At 40.6% G+C, this 18,557-nt stretch overlaps 1 protein-coding gene across 7 annotated transcripts in view; it reads right to left on the reverse strand.

Moving 5' to 3' along the window:
* The window catches only part of sdk2b (sidekick cell adhesion molecule 2b), a 273,376-nt gene that overhangs the window by 33,008 nt on the left and 221,811 nt on the right, over positions 1 to 18,557 (reverse strand). For 6 of the 7 annotated variants that reach the window (XM_042396798.1, XM_042396795.1, XM_042396794.1 and 3 more), the window contains exons 6-18: positions 15,570 to 15,681; positions 14,780 to 14,970; positions 13,325 to 13,408; positions 12,880 to 13,074; positions 9,581 to 9,697; positions 9,038 to 9,205; positions 8,586 to 8,688; positions 5,782 to 5,958; positions 4,683 to 4,819; positions 3,782 to 3,929; positions 2,526 to 2,666; positions 1,618 to 1,799; positions 939 to 1,054 (exon numbers count right to left, since the gene is read on the reverse strand). In XM_042396798.1, the coding sequence (XP_042252732.1) occupies positions 939 to 1,054; positions 1,618 to 1,799; positions 2,526 to 2,666; positions 3,782 to 3,929; positions 4,683 to 4,819; positions 5,782 to 5,958; positions 8,586 to 8,688; positions 9,038 to 9,205; positions 9,581 to 9,697; positions 12,880 to 13,074; positions 13,325 to 13,408; positions 14,780 to 14,970; positions 15,570 to 15,681 (1,871 nt within the window). Of the gene's footprint in view, positions 1 to 938; positions 1,055 to 1,617; positions 1,800 to 2,525; positions 2,667 to 3,781; positions 3,930 to 4,682; positions 4,820 to 5,781; positions 5,959 to 8,585; positions 8,689 to 9,037; positions 9,206 to 9,580; positions 9,698 to 12,879; positions 13,075 to 13,324; positions 13,409 to 14,779; positions 14,971 to 15,569; positions 15,682 to 16,260; positions 16,366 to 18,557 lie in introns of those variants that run through there. The other variant, XM_042396799.1, reaches the window with a different exon arrangement.

Genomic DNA, 18,557 nt, shown 5'->3' on the forward strand with positions numbered 1-18,557 from the left:
CTTGGAAGTAATGACTGAATAGCTCCGCTAAGACAGGCTGGGAGGGGAAGAGAGATAAGGCTCAAGAGGGGCATGATAGCATCCCATCATGCATGTTGATTGCAGACCATACAACATCCACAAATGGGAGATTGAGGCCTGGATTGACCAATTAGGTGCTTAGGTAATGAGTCCCAATGGCAGGTCTGTTGGTTTTTTCCAGAGTGGTGAGTGAACTTGCAGTGAAGTATAGAGTTGGCAAAAGGATATCAGACAGATAGATGCTTGACTGTCTGCCACTCTTTCTCTTTTTTTTCTCTCTCTCTCTCTCTTAGTCTTCTCGGCCTCTCCCTGAAATCCTTCCTTTGCCTCAGTTTCTACCACTTTTCACGCTCTCTATCTCCATTTTTCTCACTGCCGCTTAAGTCTCTCCTTGGAGAAAAATCTGGTATTTAAAATTCAGTTTGAGTTTGTACAGTGACCCCTCTACCCAGCTGAGTAAGGCCTGTAAAGCACTATTGAAGTAACAGACAAAAAGGGAAGAAAAAAAACCCAATGACATAATTAAGTCTCAACAGAGTCAAAGGAAAAATAGAACTACCATATGGATTTGGCTTTATGATTCCCTCTGGGCTGCATTAATTTCAATGAAGGATACACACGAAACTGAGAGACAGTCTACATTCAGCCCATGACAAAATAATGAAGACATTCATCATTATGTGCACACAGCTTCACAATAAAATATATAAAAAATGATTGCAAAGATAAACAGAATGACCTCAGACTGACAAATGGGTGAACAAAGTCCATCATTCACTATGGCACCAAATACCTTTTGCCCTTTGGCTTCTCTCTCTCCACTGATACACAGGATATGTGATACTACAAGCTCAGCTTTGACAGTTCTGTCAATGGAAGTGATGGCAGGTAGTGATGGTACCATGGCAGCTACTGACCTTGTAGCCCTGGTTGATGCCGTTGATGAACTGAGGGTTAGGGGCTGTCCACGTAAAACGGATTGTTGTTGAGTTGACTGACTCGGCCTGGACGTTGCCCGGGGTGATGGTTGGTACTGGGATGGACAAGGAGAGGAAGAAAGAGGGAGACAGAGGAGATGATAAAGAAGAAAAGGAAAAAGGGAGATATGATAAGACAAAAACCAGAAGTGTGAAAGCCCATTTCGTTGACGGCTGGAAGTCTGCCTGCATCTATTTTGATGTCAGTATTGATCGCTGCTGCACAGGTCAGGGCAGAAACTGCCATCACTCTCTTTCTGATGACACTTACACCTAATACCAGGGCTCTCTGTGGGTTTGTTTGTGACTGTGTGAGCTCTTTATGGATTTTAGAGGGATGTCACACCTTTGTGTGGTCCTTAAAATGAACAGTTAATGTTAATGCAATTGGACATCAGCATTAGTTTACAGTAGATGATTTCAGTCAGAGACACATAACACTGGATACCAACAAGTAGATAGTAGATAATAACAACACTACACTTTCAGGATAGTTCAATCCAGCCTTGTTCATCATGCATATTCATTATTCTTGAATAAAAAGCTTGCTTAAAATTAACACATATAAATGCGGACTCACTGAAAATGACACTGTAACACTGATGATGTGAGCGCTTACCTCCCTGCAGAGTCCATTCAGTGACCTTATGGCTGAAAGTGCCCAAACCTGCCCCATTATAGGCAGCCACCTCAATCTCATAGTTAGTCCAGATGATGAGGTCCTCCAGCAGCAGGTTGGTCACATCTGGACTGGAAATGTTCTTGATTTGGTAGTCCACAGGCAGCCCAGTGAGACGGTACCTTAGATACAAATACATCTAATTTGAATGCTGGACTTAAGGGTGCGTGTGTTTGCTGTATAGTACTTTCTTGCTTTGGCCACGACTTGCAGTACACTATACTCCTTGCTAGGGGGAGACAAAGCACCAGCAAACAAGCAATTAAAAATCACTGACAGCACTGACTGTTGTCTGGAAAACACCTGCTGTTTCATTTGGATGAATAAAAAGCCTGACAGAAAACCAAAGTAATTACATGTTTACAGGATTTACAGTCAGTTTGGCATATTGCTGACTCTGCCTATTAGAGTTGCTAAAGTTTTTTGAAGTCAAACCAGTCATTAAATGTTAGTTTTCTCTTAGACTGAATTATTTTTAAATGTAGTGGTGTTAACTTGTCACTGTAGGGGTTCTTATGTGAATCATACTGTGTGTGATTTAATTGCAGCAGCTTACCATAGAAAGATAATGGACTGAAACTTAGGTTAAAAACTGAAAATGCAATAAATCAAGAACAAAGAGAAACACCATAGGGGATGAGCAGATATGCACAGCTTCTTCTACTGTATCTTGCTTATAAAATCAAGATATTTATATTATTCTATTATAAAAGCTGTCTGAAAGTCTAACAGGTCTTGAGGGTGAACCTCATGTTAAAACTGAATGTTGACTATTCAGTCCAACGTATCAAAATAAGAAGTAAGAAGTGTGTGCTGTCAGTAGAGGGGTGGATGAGCAGGGATCTTACCGGACGGTGTATCCCCTGAGGATGCCGTTCTGATGGCTTTCCGGTGGAGGTTGCCACTGGATCATGATGGACTGGTTGGTCCGACCGCTAGCGATAACATTCTGAGGGGGAGCACTGGGAGGCTCTTCTGGGAGAGAGACACTGCATAACACGCACAAAAAAAAACACACATGCAGAAATATGAAGAGAGGGCTGCGAGGAATGGGATTAAAATAACATTTCCTTTCTGCAAATCATCATGAACACAGAGCTGTATTTAATTTAAACCTTAAAACATAAAGCTTTGAGATAATATAACAGAGAGCCCAATGATGCATATCAATTTCAGGCTACAATCCCATATAATCTCAACTGAAGCACAACATAACTGTGTCTCAGCTGTTTCTTACCATTTTATTGCCAAAATCCCTGACCATTCCTTGTGTGCTTTAGCCAAAATATGTGCAGTACCCACAACTGAGAGAGTCATAGCATGCCTGGGCTATTCAGCCAGATAAACGCTATATATTTACCCTGACAAAATACCCTGAGCGCCTGGGGAGAAGATGCATACAAGAGATGGGAGCGAGATCAGTGGCGGTGACTTAGTACCAAATGGCGTCACAGAGCGTTCAGTGCCAGCCTCCCTGCATCACACAGACGGAGCCCCCCCGTGGCTCTCCTCTGGCTAGGGAGCTGGCAGCGTGAGGCAGCGTGACAGACTGATGGAGGGCGGGAGGTGAGGGTAAGAGGGAAGAATGAGTGCTTCAAGTTGTGTGAGGCCGCAGAGAGGCCAAACCTGATCTCGCCTCAAACCTAAATCCCTCCTGCGGCTTGAGGAATGTGAGATTGAGTCGGTGTGTTTGAGTGTGCGTGTGTTTACATGTGATTGCTGCTTGTTTGTGTGTATGTATCCGCTTTGGTAGGCTTACACGCTTATATCCCTCTTCACTGACTCTTGACAGAAGCGATCAGTCAAACTGGTTGTCTAGGAAACCTACGTCATGTTCACAATGTACTATTTCTAAAAAAATAACAGAGTCCTGTTCCAGGTGATTCTTCACATATGTTGTGATTTCTTATCGCTATTGCCAATTTAACAATGTGATAATAAATCATGGTTATAGATCCCAAGAGAGGTATAGCTCGAAGGTCCCTACACAAAGGAAAAAGTATATTTTGTACATATGGTGTTAATGTCAGATGGTAGGGATATATATAGTAGTGTGGATAATATATTCCACCACCATATAGTGTGATATCTCTCTTTAGCTCACCGGTCTGTCTCCTTGCTGAACTGCCCCTTCCCCACATCATTAACGGCACAGAGTCGGAACTGATAGGAGCGCGCCGGGATCAAGCCATTGACTGTCACTGCTGTGGATTCTGGCTCAATATTAGCCAGCAGGATGGCCCAGGGGGCATCTAGAACAGAGAGAATCAAGTTAAACATTTTACATCTTGTTCCACGTGTACGCACATCTCGTTCAGCGCTCACCATTCACCTTATCTTCCCTTAAAATTAAAAGATTTTTGTAAGGAACGGATCAAACATTTTGTAGCAATTTCACTCATGTTCAAAAAAAGGATTTTCACTTTCATGCCTGCAATCATTTTGTCATGGCGGGTCACATTTTAAAATTCAAACTCAAATAAACTATGTCATGCTGAGAAAAAAGAATAGTAAAAGCACGATGTGCTGCAGATTATAAGTCCAACACAGTTCTACGGTGCATAGACTTAAGGTGAACATGCACCTTACATAGAGAACTCTAAAGAGATAGACTGTAGTGTAGCTTATATATACAACTTCAAATTAAAAGCATTGATGGACATTCTTAATTAGTCTTATTGATCATGCTCTTAACTGCTTTTTTCAAGTAATTTGCTGTATTTGCTCTGCACTTAAGCTCTTCTGGGAAATTGGCATCACAGAAGTCAGGCTGCTTGAAAGAAAGAAAAAACTATACAAGCAACATTTAAAATATTTTTCACTCATTGCTGCAATGTTGATCCTTACAGCTGGGTTCCTTCACCCCCAAACCTAACTGATTATAAATAATTTAAATAATCTTAAAGCTGTGTAAACTGACACAAAGGGTACAAAAGCACAAGCAGTAGAGAAAGATGCAATAGATGAATATGTGACTGGAAATGTCTGGACATCACGTGACTTACTGTTCTCAGAAACCTCCAGAATGTAGCGTATGAGGGGACTGTTGCCATCAAAAGGTTTGGCCCAGGCCAGGTCGATGGCTCTTTTTTCAGATGTGCTCAGAACAGCTGTAGGGTTTTCCGGGGCATGGGGCAGCTGCCTGCAGGGGAACAGCGGGACAACTTTGATAAATAAAGTATCTCCCCTATCACGGCGAAGCGTCTGCCAGGCCATTGAGTTACTGAGCACATTTCGGTCTTCTCTGAGCATCTCTTGTATGAATTTGAAGTAAAGCTGAAAGTTTTTTTTTTTTTATAAGAGAAAGATCAGTTAGACAGGTGATGAAATGTGGCAAGACAAGACAGCAAAGATTGGGGGGTGGTGGTGGTGGTGGTGGAAAGGAATAAGGAGACAGATAGGAAGGAAATGCACAGAAAAAGACATGAATAAATAAGGCCAAGGCTGGGGATCATTAATTCATTTGGCCATAAATTCAGATAAGCAAAGACAGACTGATAGATAAACTGTATAGCAATGAACGGATACAGACGGTAACTCAGTCAAAAGGCAGCCAGCCAACAAGACAACCGATAGGGGGACAAAGAGAGACAGAAACAATCAGTCAGTCAGTCAGTTTGGCAAACAGAAAGTTACATGTCTCATTCATATTCAATTTACCCTTGCTGCAGTGACTCAGTGTGTGCTGAAGTAGAAGTAGCAGGCAATGTTTTGGAGAAAAAGAATTGAGATGACAAAAAACAATACAGCAGTGTTTGTGTGAGAATGAGTGTGTGTGGTACCACAGATAGGGAGTGGAGGAGGGGCTCCCCTGAGGCTGGAAGTGTGTCGGGTGAGAATGAGGACAGGGGAGGTGAGGAAGAACAGGCGTTATTTAAGTGGAAATGAGTCAGAGGTGTCAGTGAGAACAGGCAGAATGGCAGTGAAAGGTTGGCAGTAAGCGCACACGTGTCTGGGTCTTGCGTGTGTCTGTGTACATTTTGTTTTACTTCAAAGAACATGTTCCTTCCTGTGTCCTTGCACGGGAGAATATTGGAGAAATAAGCGTGTGAGGAAGAGAGGAGAAAGATGAAAATAGAAAGCGATGAAGGTGAGGAGGGTTACCTGACACGGAGGTGCGCGCTGCGGGAGTCGTTGCCGCCGACGGAAGTGACTCTGCAGGTGTAGGTGCCTATGTCACCTGACCAGGTTTGGGAGATGTGGAGGGTGCCGTCCGCGTCCAGCCGCATGCGAGGGATGGACTGGACGTTGATCACTGAGCCCTCTTTCTCCCAGACATGCCTGGAACACAAAGTCATCCTCAACATCATCACCATCATATGCATCTTTATTCCTTCTACAGCATCAGTGACTAGCAACATAATGTACTTTTACAGCTGCACCAGTCTTTTCCTCAAGTTAGTTTAAACATCAAACACACTGACGATGTTTAGTTATTCCCTCTTAAACCTGTCGGTGTTCTTCACAGGTTGTTTTTCATTCATTCACACTCACCAAAATGCAATCTCCAAATGTGAGGACTATGTTATTGTGAACAAAAGTCATAATGGGAAAAAAAAAAAAAATATGAGAATCCAACCCAGGCTGACAATTACTGGAAATGACAAACTGAACACAGAGGCAACACACAACATGTTTTAGGAGCCGCCTGTCTGCATACGAAATCGACAGTAAAATGCAAGTGGATATGAACAGACGCAGATTTGTCCAGGCAGCATGAAATGAGGCTTGGATGAGTTAAATTTATGTGAATACTGTGTGACAACCTTTTTTTTTGTTTTGTTTTCTTTAAGAGTTTTAATAGAGTCCCCTAAATCTGGGTCAGCAAATGTGATCGTTTAATCGTAAAAAAGTGGACTCATTAATCAGGTCCCCGCAGCATCTTAATGTATAATGTAGCACTTTTGGCTTTCACCTTCGCTGTAAATTCAAATGTGGCCAATGTCATTAATACATTTTCATCCTGTAGTAGTAATTGTTGGAATGATAGCAAAGCACGGGATATTCAAAAAGGTGGAGTGTGACCAATAACTGGGTGGCTCCGTCTATATAAACTTATAGTATAGCCACTGTTTTATAATCGTGACTCACTCTCAGTGGCAATATCAATGTGAAACACGCTCTGAAATGAACATTAATAAATGCATGAACAAACCCCGTAAAAAAAAAAAACAGTTTCAACCAGATTTCCAGAACCTGCCTTTTATCATTTAGCTACCACCTGCTGGAGTGTGAACTATGATGCAAACATGTATGTCAGCTTCAGATGGTATTTTAACTGGTTTTGACCGTAAAGCAATTAGAAAACTGCGGTTTGGTTGTTTTATATTCCACCACAATCCGAGAAAAACCTGCTATTAGTGAGGTTTTTCATCTTTCTCCCCTCTGTCAAACTCACCATCAGAGCTGCCCTGCATGCATATCATAGCGGCTGATGGCTGCATATCAAACACTGAATTCACATTCATCAAAACTGCACACCTCAAACATTGCCTCAGATGTAGTCTTCTCTTCGGAGTAGAAAGGGACAGAATTGTCTATTGATCGCTACTGATGTTGACTACAAGCTCCAAGTTCAGTAAAACGTCTGTTGTGAGGGTTGTGTGTTGCACTGGTTTCGCAGTTGTCAGCTGGAGGTGTGTGTGAGAAAAAGACTTTCTTCTAGTGACACACGAATGCACATCAGTGGTCGACAAACATTTTAAAGGCATGTAGGTGTTTACTTTTGTACAAACTGCACGGTCACATGTCAGGTACACAGCTTTCAGGACGGGGCGATAAATGACTAATTAGTAACCAAAGGTGTACAGGACAATACAGCAAGCAATGACTAATGATGAAACATCTTCTGACAAATCTGTATGCCTGAATGGCTCAAACATTGTGCATTGTTTAGTATTAACTTTCAGGCGAATAGCATAACAAACACAGAAAAAATATATGCTGATGTGGAAAAGGAATGTAGCATCCATGGCTTACATTTCATTCCATCTAGGCTATTCTATTATCTGACTTAGCGAGACAACCCTGAATCGCTTAAGTGGTCCAGAATGCAGCTGCAATGCTTTTGAACTTGTCCTTGAAAACCTACCTTCATACCTTTACACTGACATCCTATCACATACAGTCAATCCAAGTTCAGATTTGTCTGCCTGCTCTGCATTGTCCCATGTACTCCAGTAAAGTCTCTAAGGTCTTTTTGATCAGGGTTTGTTGGGCTGAAAACTAAAGGAGAGACTTTGACATGTCTCTGAAATTTATTATTTTTGGAAAATCCCATGAAAACAGCCAGACCCACAATGAATTCAACCCGCTAACAAGTCTTGCATGTGTAGCCGAAGCCTGATATAGCTTAGTCTGCGCCTTAAGGCTCAATTGTTGTCCGCAAACCATTAAAGACACATCAATGAGCGACACCGCTGCACCGGGTGGTATGTTCCTTCACGATGTTCAACGTGGGTACGGTAGTTTATTTTGAGTCAATCTCATAGACACCATGCTGATGCCGGAAATAATCACTCGAGCGCCAAATGTGTATAATAAGAAAGTGGAACATAGTCTGGCACAGATGCACTATTTATTCCTGCTTGAGTAAGCTTTGCCAAAAACTACAGACTGAGCCTTTTTTGAAAACAGAAACTATATATTTGTGACCCCCTTTTTTAAAGGGGTCACAAATCTTCATAAGGGAATGAATAACTTTGGTAGAGAGTGTCACACACAGGCTTGGGAAAGAATCGAGAGAGAGAAAAACATAACATAACACCATCCTTACGCTGTAAAAAGCAGCTCAAGACCTACCTGTTTCAACTTCCCTTTGTTTAGTTGAATTTATTTTCTCACTCTTATATTGTGTCTGTCACTGCTACATAAATAAACTTACTAATTGTTTGTGAATGTACCCTTACCTGACAGTTACACTGGGGTCATGTGTGACTCCACAGGTCATAATGGCTTTAGTTCCTTTGATAACACTCTGGTCCTGTGGGGGTGTGGTAATCCGGGTGCGAGCTGTGAAGGAAGCAGAAGGAAAGTTTCACAAGTGAGTGGAGAGAAAGCAGCATACAAAGTCTTCTTTATGAGAAGACAAATACTATAAAAAAAACTCCAAAATTTTTCATTTCAATTGAACGACATTGTGCTGCGTGCTTTTGTATCTGAAAAAAAAAAAACAAGCGAGGTCATTGTCATTATATGACACAACCTTGTTTCTCAACCTTTCTATGCCTCTCAATAAAAACTCCACCACTGTTGATTTCTTGCTTTAGAAACTACCACAGGAATGACAACACATAATATCAGGCATGTGTGTATTTGAATGGACGTGAAAGGCCTTGTCCGTCTAACCCTGCACACTTACCCCAGACCACGAGGTCAGCCGATGCCTCATCGATGCCCCTGGAGTTGCTGGCCATGCAAGTGTAGGTCCCGGCATCTGAGATGTGGGAGGGAGAGATGAGCAGGCTCCCTGACTCAAGCAGGGTGAACCTGGGCAGCTGGACAGAACCGCTGGCCAACACACGCTCGCCTGAAATGTGTGAAGAGGCAGGAGAGAAAGACGCAGATAAGACAGGAGACAAATGTGGAAAAATGGGGGAAGACGGAATGGAAAGGAGGAGGAAAAAAAAATGTAGCATGCAGGGACAGAACAGGAGAGGAAGGCGGATCACGAGGAAAAACAAGGACAGTGTTTTCCTGATCTGCTATTGGGATGCAAACATGAAAAGCCTGGTGCAGGGTAAATCCTGGCTAAAGGAATCCAATCAGGCTTTATTTGTTAAGCCACGGCAAACTATACTCCCATGTGTAATAGATAACATACAGCATAATCCCTGAGTGTGTGTGTGTGTGTGTGTGTGTGTGTGTGTGTGTGTGTGTGTGTGTGCATGTGTGCAACAAAGACCTTTCTGCCAGGTGATAGCCGGTCTCGGAGCACCAGAGGTTTCGCAGTGCAGGATGACTGACATACCGTCGATCACAGTGCTGTCGGAAGGTCCGGCTGTGATATTTGGGGCAATGCCTGAGGGTAGACAAACACACACACACACACACACACGCGCACGCACACACACACACACACACACATAGAATAAAGACAGGGCTCAGTACAGTAAAGAGAGAAGGTAAGAGGGTTATTGAGGTGAGAGAATAACTGTCTGTGGCAAAACCCCACTTCAAATGTATTTCTTGTAAGCGCCAGCCTGCTGCATCTCAGCGTTTAGTCGATCCTTTGTACCGCTAATTCTTTACGGATTGACACAACCTTCACCTTGGTGCCACAGCTGTCTGCTGCTGGTCTGTTTTTTTGCAACCATAGAGATAGAGGATATAAGGAGAGGAAGAAGGAAAATGAGTGAGGGAGAAGCATAGACAGAAAGAGAAGGCAATATGTAGATAAATAAAACCCCTATTGGTGAAATGCAATAAATCAGAGCTTTTATAAGGATGACAGAAAACCGTATCACTCCCCAGAGGAAAGGAGGAACGAGGGGTTTGTCACAGGAGCAGTGTTGATCTGAGGACACAGGGAATAGGAGAGGAGGAAGAGCGGGGACATGTTGAGGAAAAGGTTAGATCTGGAAGGAGGAGGGAGATGCGGGGAGGAGAGTTTCAGGGAGAGAAAGAGAGGGAGAGAGAGATAGCAAAGTGAGTTAGCCAGAGAGAATATCATAAATTCTGATTATGTGGTGCCGAGCGGAGTGAAGGCAGAAGGAACTGAGACAAAGTGAAGAAAATTAGATGTCAGAAAGTTGCCAAACAGATGCACAGCGAGAGTAAAATTACCAGTGATTTTCAAATTCCTGACACACGCTCAGAGAAAAAAACAAGTGATTATAGTTAGTTAACAAATATGATGACTAATATTTTTAATTTTTTTTTTGTGTTAATGTGAACGTTATCACTGTAGGTCAATTTATATAAGACAGTGCAAAGACTGAGTGCACACTTATCATAATTCTGTGATAATGCAAACAATTTCATGTATTCCTGATAAACTAAATAACAAATGCACTATAAAGAAGAACATTACTTAAGAGAAAGACTATATATTTTCTACTAGACATGTCCTGGTAAGTCTCACCTATTATCTGACTAAAGCACCCCGATCACATTTATCACAATACTGTCACATTGCTATCACATTCCTGACAAACGAATTCCTTTAGAAGGGAGGAAAAAAGACAGATATCATAGTATCACAGTAAAATTCTGTCTTTCTATGTCTTTCTGCATAATTAAAGCTCATCGTTTTAATGTCTTTTTAACCAGTTTTCACCAAAATGATTGAGGCAGTTTAAACCAGTTGTTGTCTGGATTTTATTTCCCCAGTTCAGTTGTTTCTTGCTGTGATAAGACACTGATTACTGCAATTTGAAGTAAGTCGGGTCTTTATGCAACGAGTGGGTGGTTCTTTTTCGCTGACAGCTCGGAGCAAATTGATCTCACAGAAATGACAGATGGAAATTCCAGGTAAAGTTGTAGATTTTGTCTGTTACTGCTGTATTTTTGATCACCTCAACATAGATGCATGTGTAGTTTGCTGGCACACAAGTGATTGATAGCTGTGACGTGTTGCTTAGCATGTTTATACTTCTGTACTTCTTTATACTTGCCCTGCAAGTGATATTTGAAAGCCAGATTTTTTTTACCCAGATTTTTGTCCTTTTTAGTTTTCTTAAATCTGACTTTCAGCTATTTTGGAAATTAAAATGATGAGATCTAAAACTATGTTTTTTGAGCTAAATGCAAACAACAGCATGCTAACATGGTCACAAAGTTAACAACAGCAACAATAATGATAATAATAATAATAATAATGAACTTTATTTATATAGCACCTTTCATATTAGAAAATGCAGCTCAAAGTGCTTTACAAGAGAAACAATAGAAATCAATAACACAGGTATTAAAATCAGGAGACAAAAGAGCGAAATATAGAAATAAAAGACAATTAAATTCTTAAGAGATAAAAAATAGCATAACACTAGTAATAAAAACAAGTTGAAAATGATAATCTTAAGAATGTAAAAAGCATAAAACAAATATGAGAAATATAAAAGAAATATCAAACTAATAATGTTAAAAAAGGTGGAACTAATTAAAAGCAAGATCATAACAATAAGTTTGGAGCTGTTTCTTCAAACTATCAGTAGAGGTTGCTTGTTTTATTTGTGATGGGAGTTTGTTCCAAACCTTTGGTGCATAATAACAGAAAGCTGCTTCACCATAGTTTTTGTAATTTATTTTTGGTACATTGAACAAGCCAGCACTAAATGACCTAAGGGAACAGTTTGGAACATACTCAGATAAGCAATCAGAGAGGTATGAAGGTGCTCAACCATTTAGGGCCTTATAAACAAGTAAAAAAATCGATCTTCAATGTTACAGGTAGCCAGTGTAATGACGCTAGAACTTGTGTAATATGTTGCAACCTAAAGTTAAAGTTACACATTGTTTTTGTGTAAGCTTGCTAACATTTGCTAATTAAAAATGAACATTAAGTACATCTGAGGCTGATGAGAATGACATAGTTTTGTAGGTATTAGGTCATAAACCAAAGCTATAACATTCATCCTGAGGGTGACATGTCTGAATAAGATTTTGTGCCAGTGCATCAGGTTGTTGTTGAGACATTTCACTTAAAATCACAAATGTCGACCTCATGGTGGTACAAGACGAAAAGTCAGGGAATCATCAGACTCTGCAGGCTTCATCCTCTGGGGACCATGAATGTCTGTACAAACGTTCACCGCAATCCAATTCAGAGATATTTCAGTCTGGACCGAAGAGGTGGACCTAACGGCTGACTGACTGACTGAAAGTTACACCACTAGTGTGGCTAAAAATACTTTCCTTGACGTCTTTGAAAAAGCTGTTTCGTAGATTTTTTTGAACTCTAATAAAATATGACCTCTGCGTAATTTAAGTAGTAATCATTTTGGAGTGAGAAATTGTCCACTTAAAGCAGCAAATTGCTCTTACTCTTCTCCTTAAGTCCATGTTGGAATTCTGTTCCATTTATGTACAGAAATTACACCTGGTATTTTCTGAATCTGACAAGAGGCTTGAGAGAGTTGTGTAAGGATTTAACACTATTCTGTAAAAAAGGTGTGAGGTGTTTAAAAAAAACACACACACACACACACATTGTAATTTAATAACAGTAATTATCTGTAGAAAATAATTCCCTGAAGCACTTACTGGTAACAGCCAGGTATGTGTTGGTCTGGACTTCTCCTGCCGAATTCCTGGCAAAGCACTGGAACATTCCTGTGTCATCAGGCAGGAGGCCGTTGACTTGCAAGCTGCCTCCCACCAGCACCCGGTACCTGGGTGTTTTCACTGGGTCAATGGGCAAAGCATCCTTGTACCACACAATGTCTGGCTGGGGCACTCCTGCAGAGGGTTAGATTTATTGATTATTGATTTATTGTACATTATATTTGACTTTTTCATTGAAATGTTCTGCATAGAATCCCATAGAATAGTTTAAATAATAGTTAGATATTAAAATTATTTGAATATGTGAATATTCTAACAAGTAATCACTTAATACAGTATGTTCTGACATTCTTGTACTAAAATGCACACATACTGTACATATTCTTTACACACATATGCATATATACACGTACACAACACTCACCTCGTGCCTGACAGGGTATGTCAACCACCTTCTCCATCTCAGCTGTGATGTGTTTCTCTGGTTCTTTTATAAACTGTGGTGGCTCTGAGGGACAGAGTGAAAAAAAAAAAAGGCAGGAGGATAAATAAAGAAACATACAATAAGATTTGAAGTGATGTAACTTCAAACCTGCGGCTGTAATCATCAAAGTTCCCCAACTACTACCTGTAATTGCTGACACTAGAAGATAAAGCAGTTGAACTGTAAATATCTTGTGCTTTAAAATATAACGATTTGGGGGCCAAACTACTCATAGCGCAGCTGAAAATAATGAAATTATACAGTAGTTTGATGAAATAAATCAGTTTTTTAAATGTATCCATCAAAGTCATGGGGAGAGGAAAAGGCTCAGTTAGCTATATCAAGGGAAAAGTTCACCGCACCTTCTGCTTTGAATCACATCACAACCTTGAAAACATCAAAGACTTTCAGTGGGATGGAATGAAAGTGACTCGAGCAATTCTATTAAACAGTTTCTTCAAGCCAACCATTAGTTTCCTCCCTTTTAAATCAATAACATTTTCCGCTCATTGCCTCATGACTTCACAGCTATACCTTTGCCAGAATCATATAGTGAGAATAATAATATTTATATGAATTTCATACCAGTTCTTTTATTTGAACTAAACGTTAAGTTTACTCCCACACATTTGCCTGATGTATGTAGCCAAATACTGAAATGTTTTCATTCAGTTTGTCATGCTAATATGAAAGCATGCAGCAATGCGGCACATATTGCTAATCACATTATTTTGTCTTTATATTGTGCATAATAAAAAAAAGCTCTGAAGAGAGGACAAAACAGCAAAGAATGAAATCACAGACATGAAGGAAATGTGCTCCAAATCCTGAAATTCCTCAATTATTAAAACACATTTTATACAAAAGGCAAAAGCACAAACATTGAGATAAGTGCTGTGAATATAAAAAACACAAACAAAGCACAGGGGGAAAGGAATGATGAACTTATTTTGACTCAGCAGTGGCAAAGATATGAAGCTTTCTCATCAAGGCTAGTGTAGATTTGGAGTCAGAGCACATTTCCCTAATGTTTGTGCTTTCACTCTTGTATGTGATTTTTGTCCTCAGGGTACACTGTAAAAAAAAAAAAAACCCAACTCAAATAGTATTTCAAAGCAGTGTCTGATTAAACCTACTGTTCACAGACTTTGTGATGGGTAGACATTTACATGACCGCCTCTGAATGCTGCTATAATTTCTTTAAATTCCTTTGGTCGTCCAAGAAAGAAGGTGTGAATTGGTATGGAGCCAAAGTGGTAACAAGTGTAATAAGAAGATATTGTCAACAGCAAATGTGCATGTATAAAGAAAGATTACAACAGTCCTGCTGTAAGTGCTAAGTGATAATACTGGAGAAATCCCAGGCAAGAGCATAATTTAGCCTATAATTCTTACCTAGTACGTGCAGATAAGCCCCAGCACTGACTGAGGGCACACTGCTGCTGCGGAGAATGGCTTCACACTCGTAGTAGCCGGCATCACTCACCACAGGACTGAGGATGGTCAGCCTGCGGTTGAAGTCACTCAAACCGCTGGTCACCAACACGCCATTCTTACGCCACGAGATACTCAGCTTGATAAGAGGTCTAACAAAGGAAAAAGTAGAGTGTCTTCACAATCTGTGTAAATATTGCTTATAATTGTGATTTTGTATTTATTCAAATCTATGCAACGCTGGTCTAAAATATATTTTTCTCACAATATGACACATACCATCAATCTATTTAATCTGTTGGAGAATCAGGTATTCAAATCTAAAAAAAAAAATACCTGTCAGCGGGCTGAGATGATGCCAACTGTTTTAAATTCAAATTGAATATTTCATGAATCGAGGGATGTCATTAGTGGGCTAGTCTGCTTTGTTGTTGCATATTCCAAGATACAAGAACACTTGTGTCTACAAAAATTTGCACAATAAGAGCAACTATGTTGGAATCAACAATTACCCCCAGAATATTGTGAGAAAAATGCCTTTTTAAAAAATCTCTCATATCAGCATCCCCCCATTTCTCCGGATAATCCACACATTTTGATGCAAACACTTCTAACTGAAAGTATTTGCTACCAAAGAGACCATCCTGATGAAATCTCCTGTCGGTGGGTTCTGTGGATTAGCCTCAGTGACTTGGGTGAAATGACCCTTTAACAAAATGGTGCATGACCCTGCAGTTTCTGTGATGTTTACCTGGCGTTGGCCACACACTCCATCGTGACCTCTGATGTGCCTGTGACCACGCTAGTGTTCCTGGGAGGGATGATGATGGTGGGAGCAATGGGGTCAGCTGGACCTCCGATATCTAGACAGACAGACAGACAGACAGACAGGTTTTGCCACACAAACATACCAACAAAAACACACACATATGTAGAGGTTACGCAGGGAACAACAAACGTGCTAGATAGACAGAAGCAGATATCTAATAGAGACAGAATGTGGTGAGTCCACGGGCAGATATAACGGGGTTCTCTGGATCATGATGTCCTATACATTTCATTTCCACCCGGTGCACTCTGTGGGTGCTCATCAACGTGAAATATTGAAACTGACCAGTGCACACACTGTATCTGAGTTCTGACAGAGAGATGGGCTGAATAGGACGAGACAGTGCACTGACTGTGTATAATAAGATGTCTGCTAGAGAACCAGAAACAGGGATAGAAAAATACTGCCTGACCAACACGAAGCTAAAGGAGCGAATAGACTGCTGTGTACAAAACTCTGCATGTGCAAAACAGTTAATGTCGGTTTGTTTGCTTGTGTACGTGTGTGTGTGTTTGTGTGTGTGTGTCAGAGACAGACAGCCCATGGCAGTGAGAGCACAGGGTGTGTGTGTGTGTGTGCTGCTTGAGATGTGTCATGTCTGTGATAAACTCACACTGATCCGTCAATCCCATCATGCCCTGGGAGTCTGCTTGTGGCTGAACATGTCAGATGTAGCTTCAGGGGCTGTCATGACTCAATCTTACCAATCTTGGGTCATTGGATGCTGTACACAGGCCATGTGTGCACACATAAATACACACACACACACAAACACACAGACACACACACACATAAACACACAGACACACACACACACATACACACATACACACACACACACACAAACCTTAAACAAGGCCAAGGTTTGACTGCTTGTCACCAGGAAAACACTGCTGCATATTTCAAACCTAAAAATACTCAAAAATGAGCTGAGCTGTTGTGTACTTAAAAGAAACACTTTAGAGTGTTTTATGTGTGGTGTGAAGTTTGGAGCTGGAGTCAGGACGTGGTTAATCTAACTTGGCATAAGGACTGGAGGAAGGGGGGGAGCACAGCTAACTCGGCTCTGTCCAAAGTTTTAAAATTATGCCAACGCACAGACTCCGGCTCTGTGTGCAGATATCGACCTTCATTCTTGCAAAGTAAGCAAATACTGTATGTGTCTTTCCCAAAGTTAACTATTAGTTGAACTATTCCTTTAAAACAACAGCCAGTTTGGGAGAGGAGAGTGTCAAGAAGTGGCCGAACAGACGCATTTTCAGTCTTGTTGAAGTTTAAATTTACTTTTTAAACTTCGCTCTGAGCATGGAAACTATAACATGAATAACACTGTCAGAGTTCTCCTTGTCCTTCACTCTCGCCAAGTCTTAGGCAAGTACTGCTAGAGCCAGGAAAGCTCATGGGAAATGCAGTGTCAGAGGCGTCGCTGCAGGAACAGCTGCTGTAGCAGATACTGACAGATACACACGCACATACCGTAAGCACTCACTCAAACACACGCAACCCTCAGCATTGGCTCTCCTGGCAGCCTATACATCAGTGTGTGTATGTGTGGGGTTTGTGTGCGTGCACGTGCATGTTCACGTGTGTGCATATGCGGAGCATGTGTGGAATGTTCATGTAAATGCATGGCATGATTCCCCGAGACCCATCCAGTTGAGACCTCCCACTAGGCTCTCTATCTAACCTGAACCAGAGTGTGTGTGTGTGTGTTGTAGCACAAGTATTATCAACTCTGCCACTGTTCTCCATATGTGCCACAGGCTATTTCTGCTCCCTTGTGTTGTCAACTGTAATATCTTACCCTCCTCATTCACTTCCATACTGAACTCCAGTCTAGCGTGTCATCAGATGCTCTCTGTTAGGTTTCCTCTTGTATTTCACTCTGCTGAGCTGAAGCCAACTGAATTGGTTTAAATTTGTGTATCTTGTGTTTTTTTGTTTGTTTTGGGAGCTAAAGATGCTGGGGAATATTAAGAACTGCTTGGCAGGAGAACAGACTGTCTGCGCCCCTGTCTCTGTAGCTTCCCTCTTCCTGTGTGTGTGTATGTGTGTATGTGTGTGTGTTTGTGTGTGTTTGTGTTCACCCGCAACAAAGGCTGGTGAAACACTACACTGCAGTGAAATGAAATCTAATCATAAAGGTTGAGCCTCTTGGATGTCGCAGAGTGGTGGTGGTATTCAGATCCTTTATTTGAGTAAAAGTAGCAACAACAATGTAAATATACATATATGTATCATCACTTTATGTAATATGCACTTAAAGTATCAAAAGTACTCAGTATGCATTATGGCCCTTCACGGAGTGTTACTTTATCATATGTATTATATTATTTGCAGTGGTGGAATGCAACATACAAGTACATTTACTCAAGTACTGGACTGAACTTAAAAAAAACCAAACTGCAAATAATATAATATATACTGTATATATGATAATGAAACACTGTAAAGGGCCATAATGCACTATACTTGAGTATTTCCATTTCATATCTCTTCATATTTTACTTAAGTAACATCGTCAATGCAGAAATATTACTGTTCATTATTTTTTACAGTGTGGTATTACTAGTTTTTAAGTAAAGGACCTAAATACTGATTATTTGATCATTATCACTGATGCATTAATAAGCATGTCATTTTAACGCTGTAGCTGGTTGATGCAGAGATGATTTTAACTACTTTAAAAACCGTTGGGTATCTACAACACATGTTTTATAAGCTGAGATATGATATATTTTTTAAAATCGTAAACTGCAAAGTAACTAGTGAGTAAAACTGTAGTAATGTAGTGGACTAAAAAGCTATTTATTTCCCTCTGATATTTGCTGATGTAGAAGTATAAAGGAAAATGGAAAGACTCAAGAAAGTACTTCAGCACTTTAGTAAAATTTTAAATGTTACTTTCCA

This window comes from Thunnus maccoyii, chromosome 20 (genome assembly GCF_910596095.1).
Source record: "Thunnus maccoyii chromosome 20, fThuMac1.1, whole genome shotgun sequence".
In the NCBI taxonomy this organism is placed as follows: domain Eukaryota; kingdom Metazoa; phylum Chordata; class Actinopteri; order Scombriformes; family Scombridae; genus Thunnus; species Thunnus maccoyii.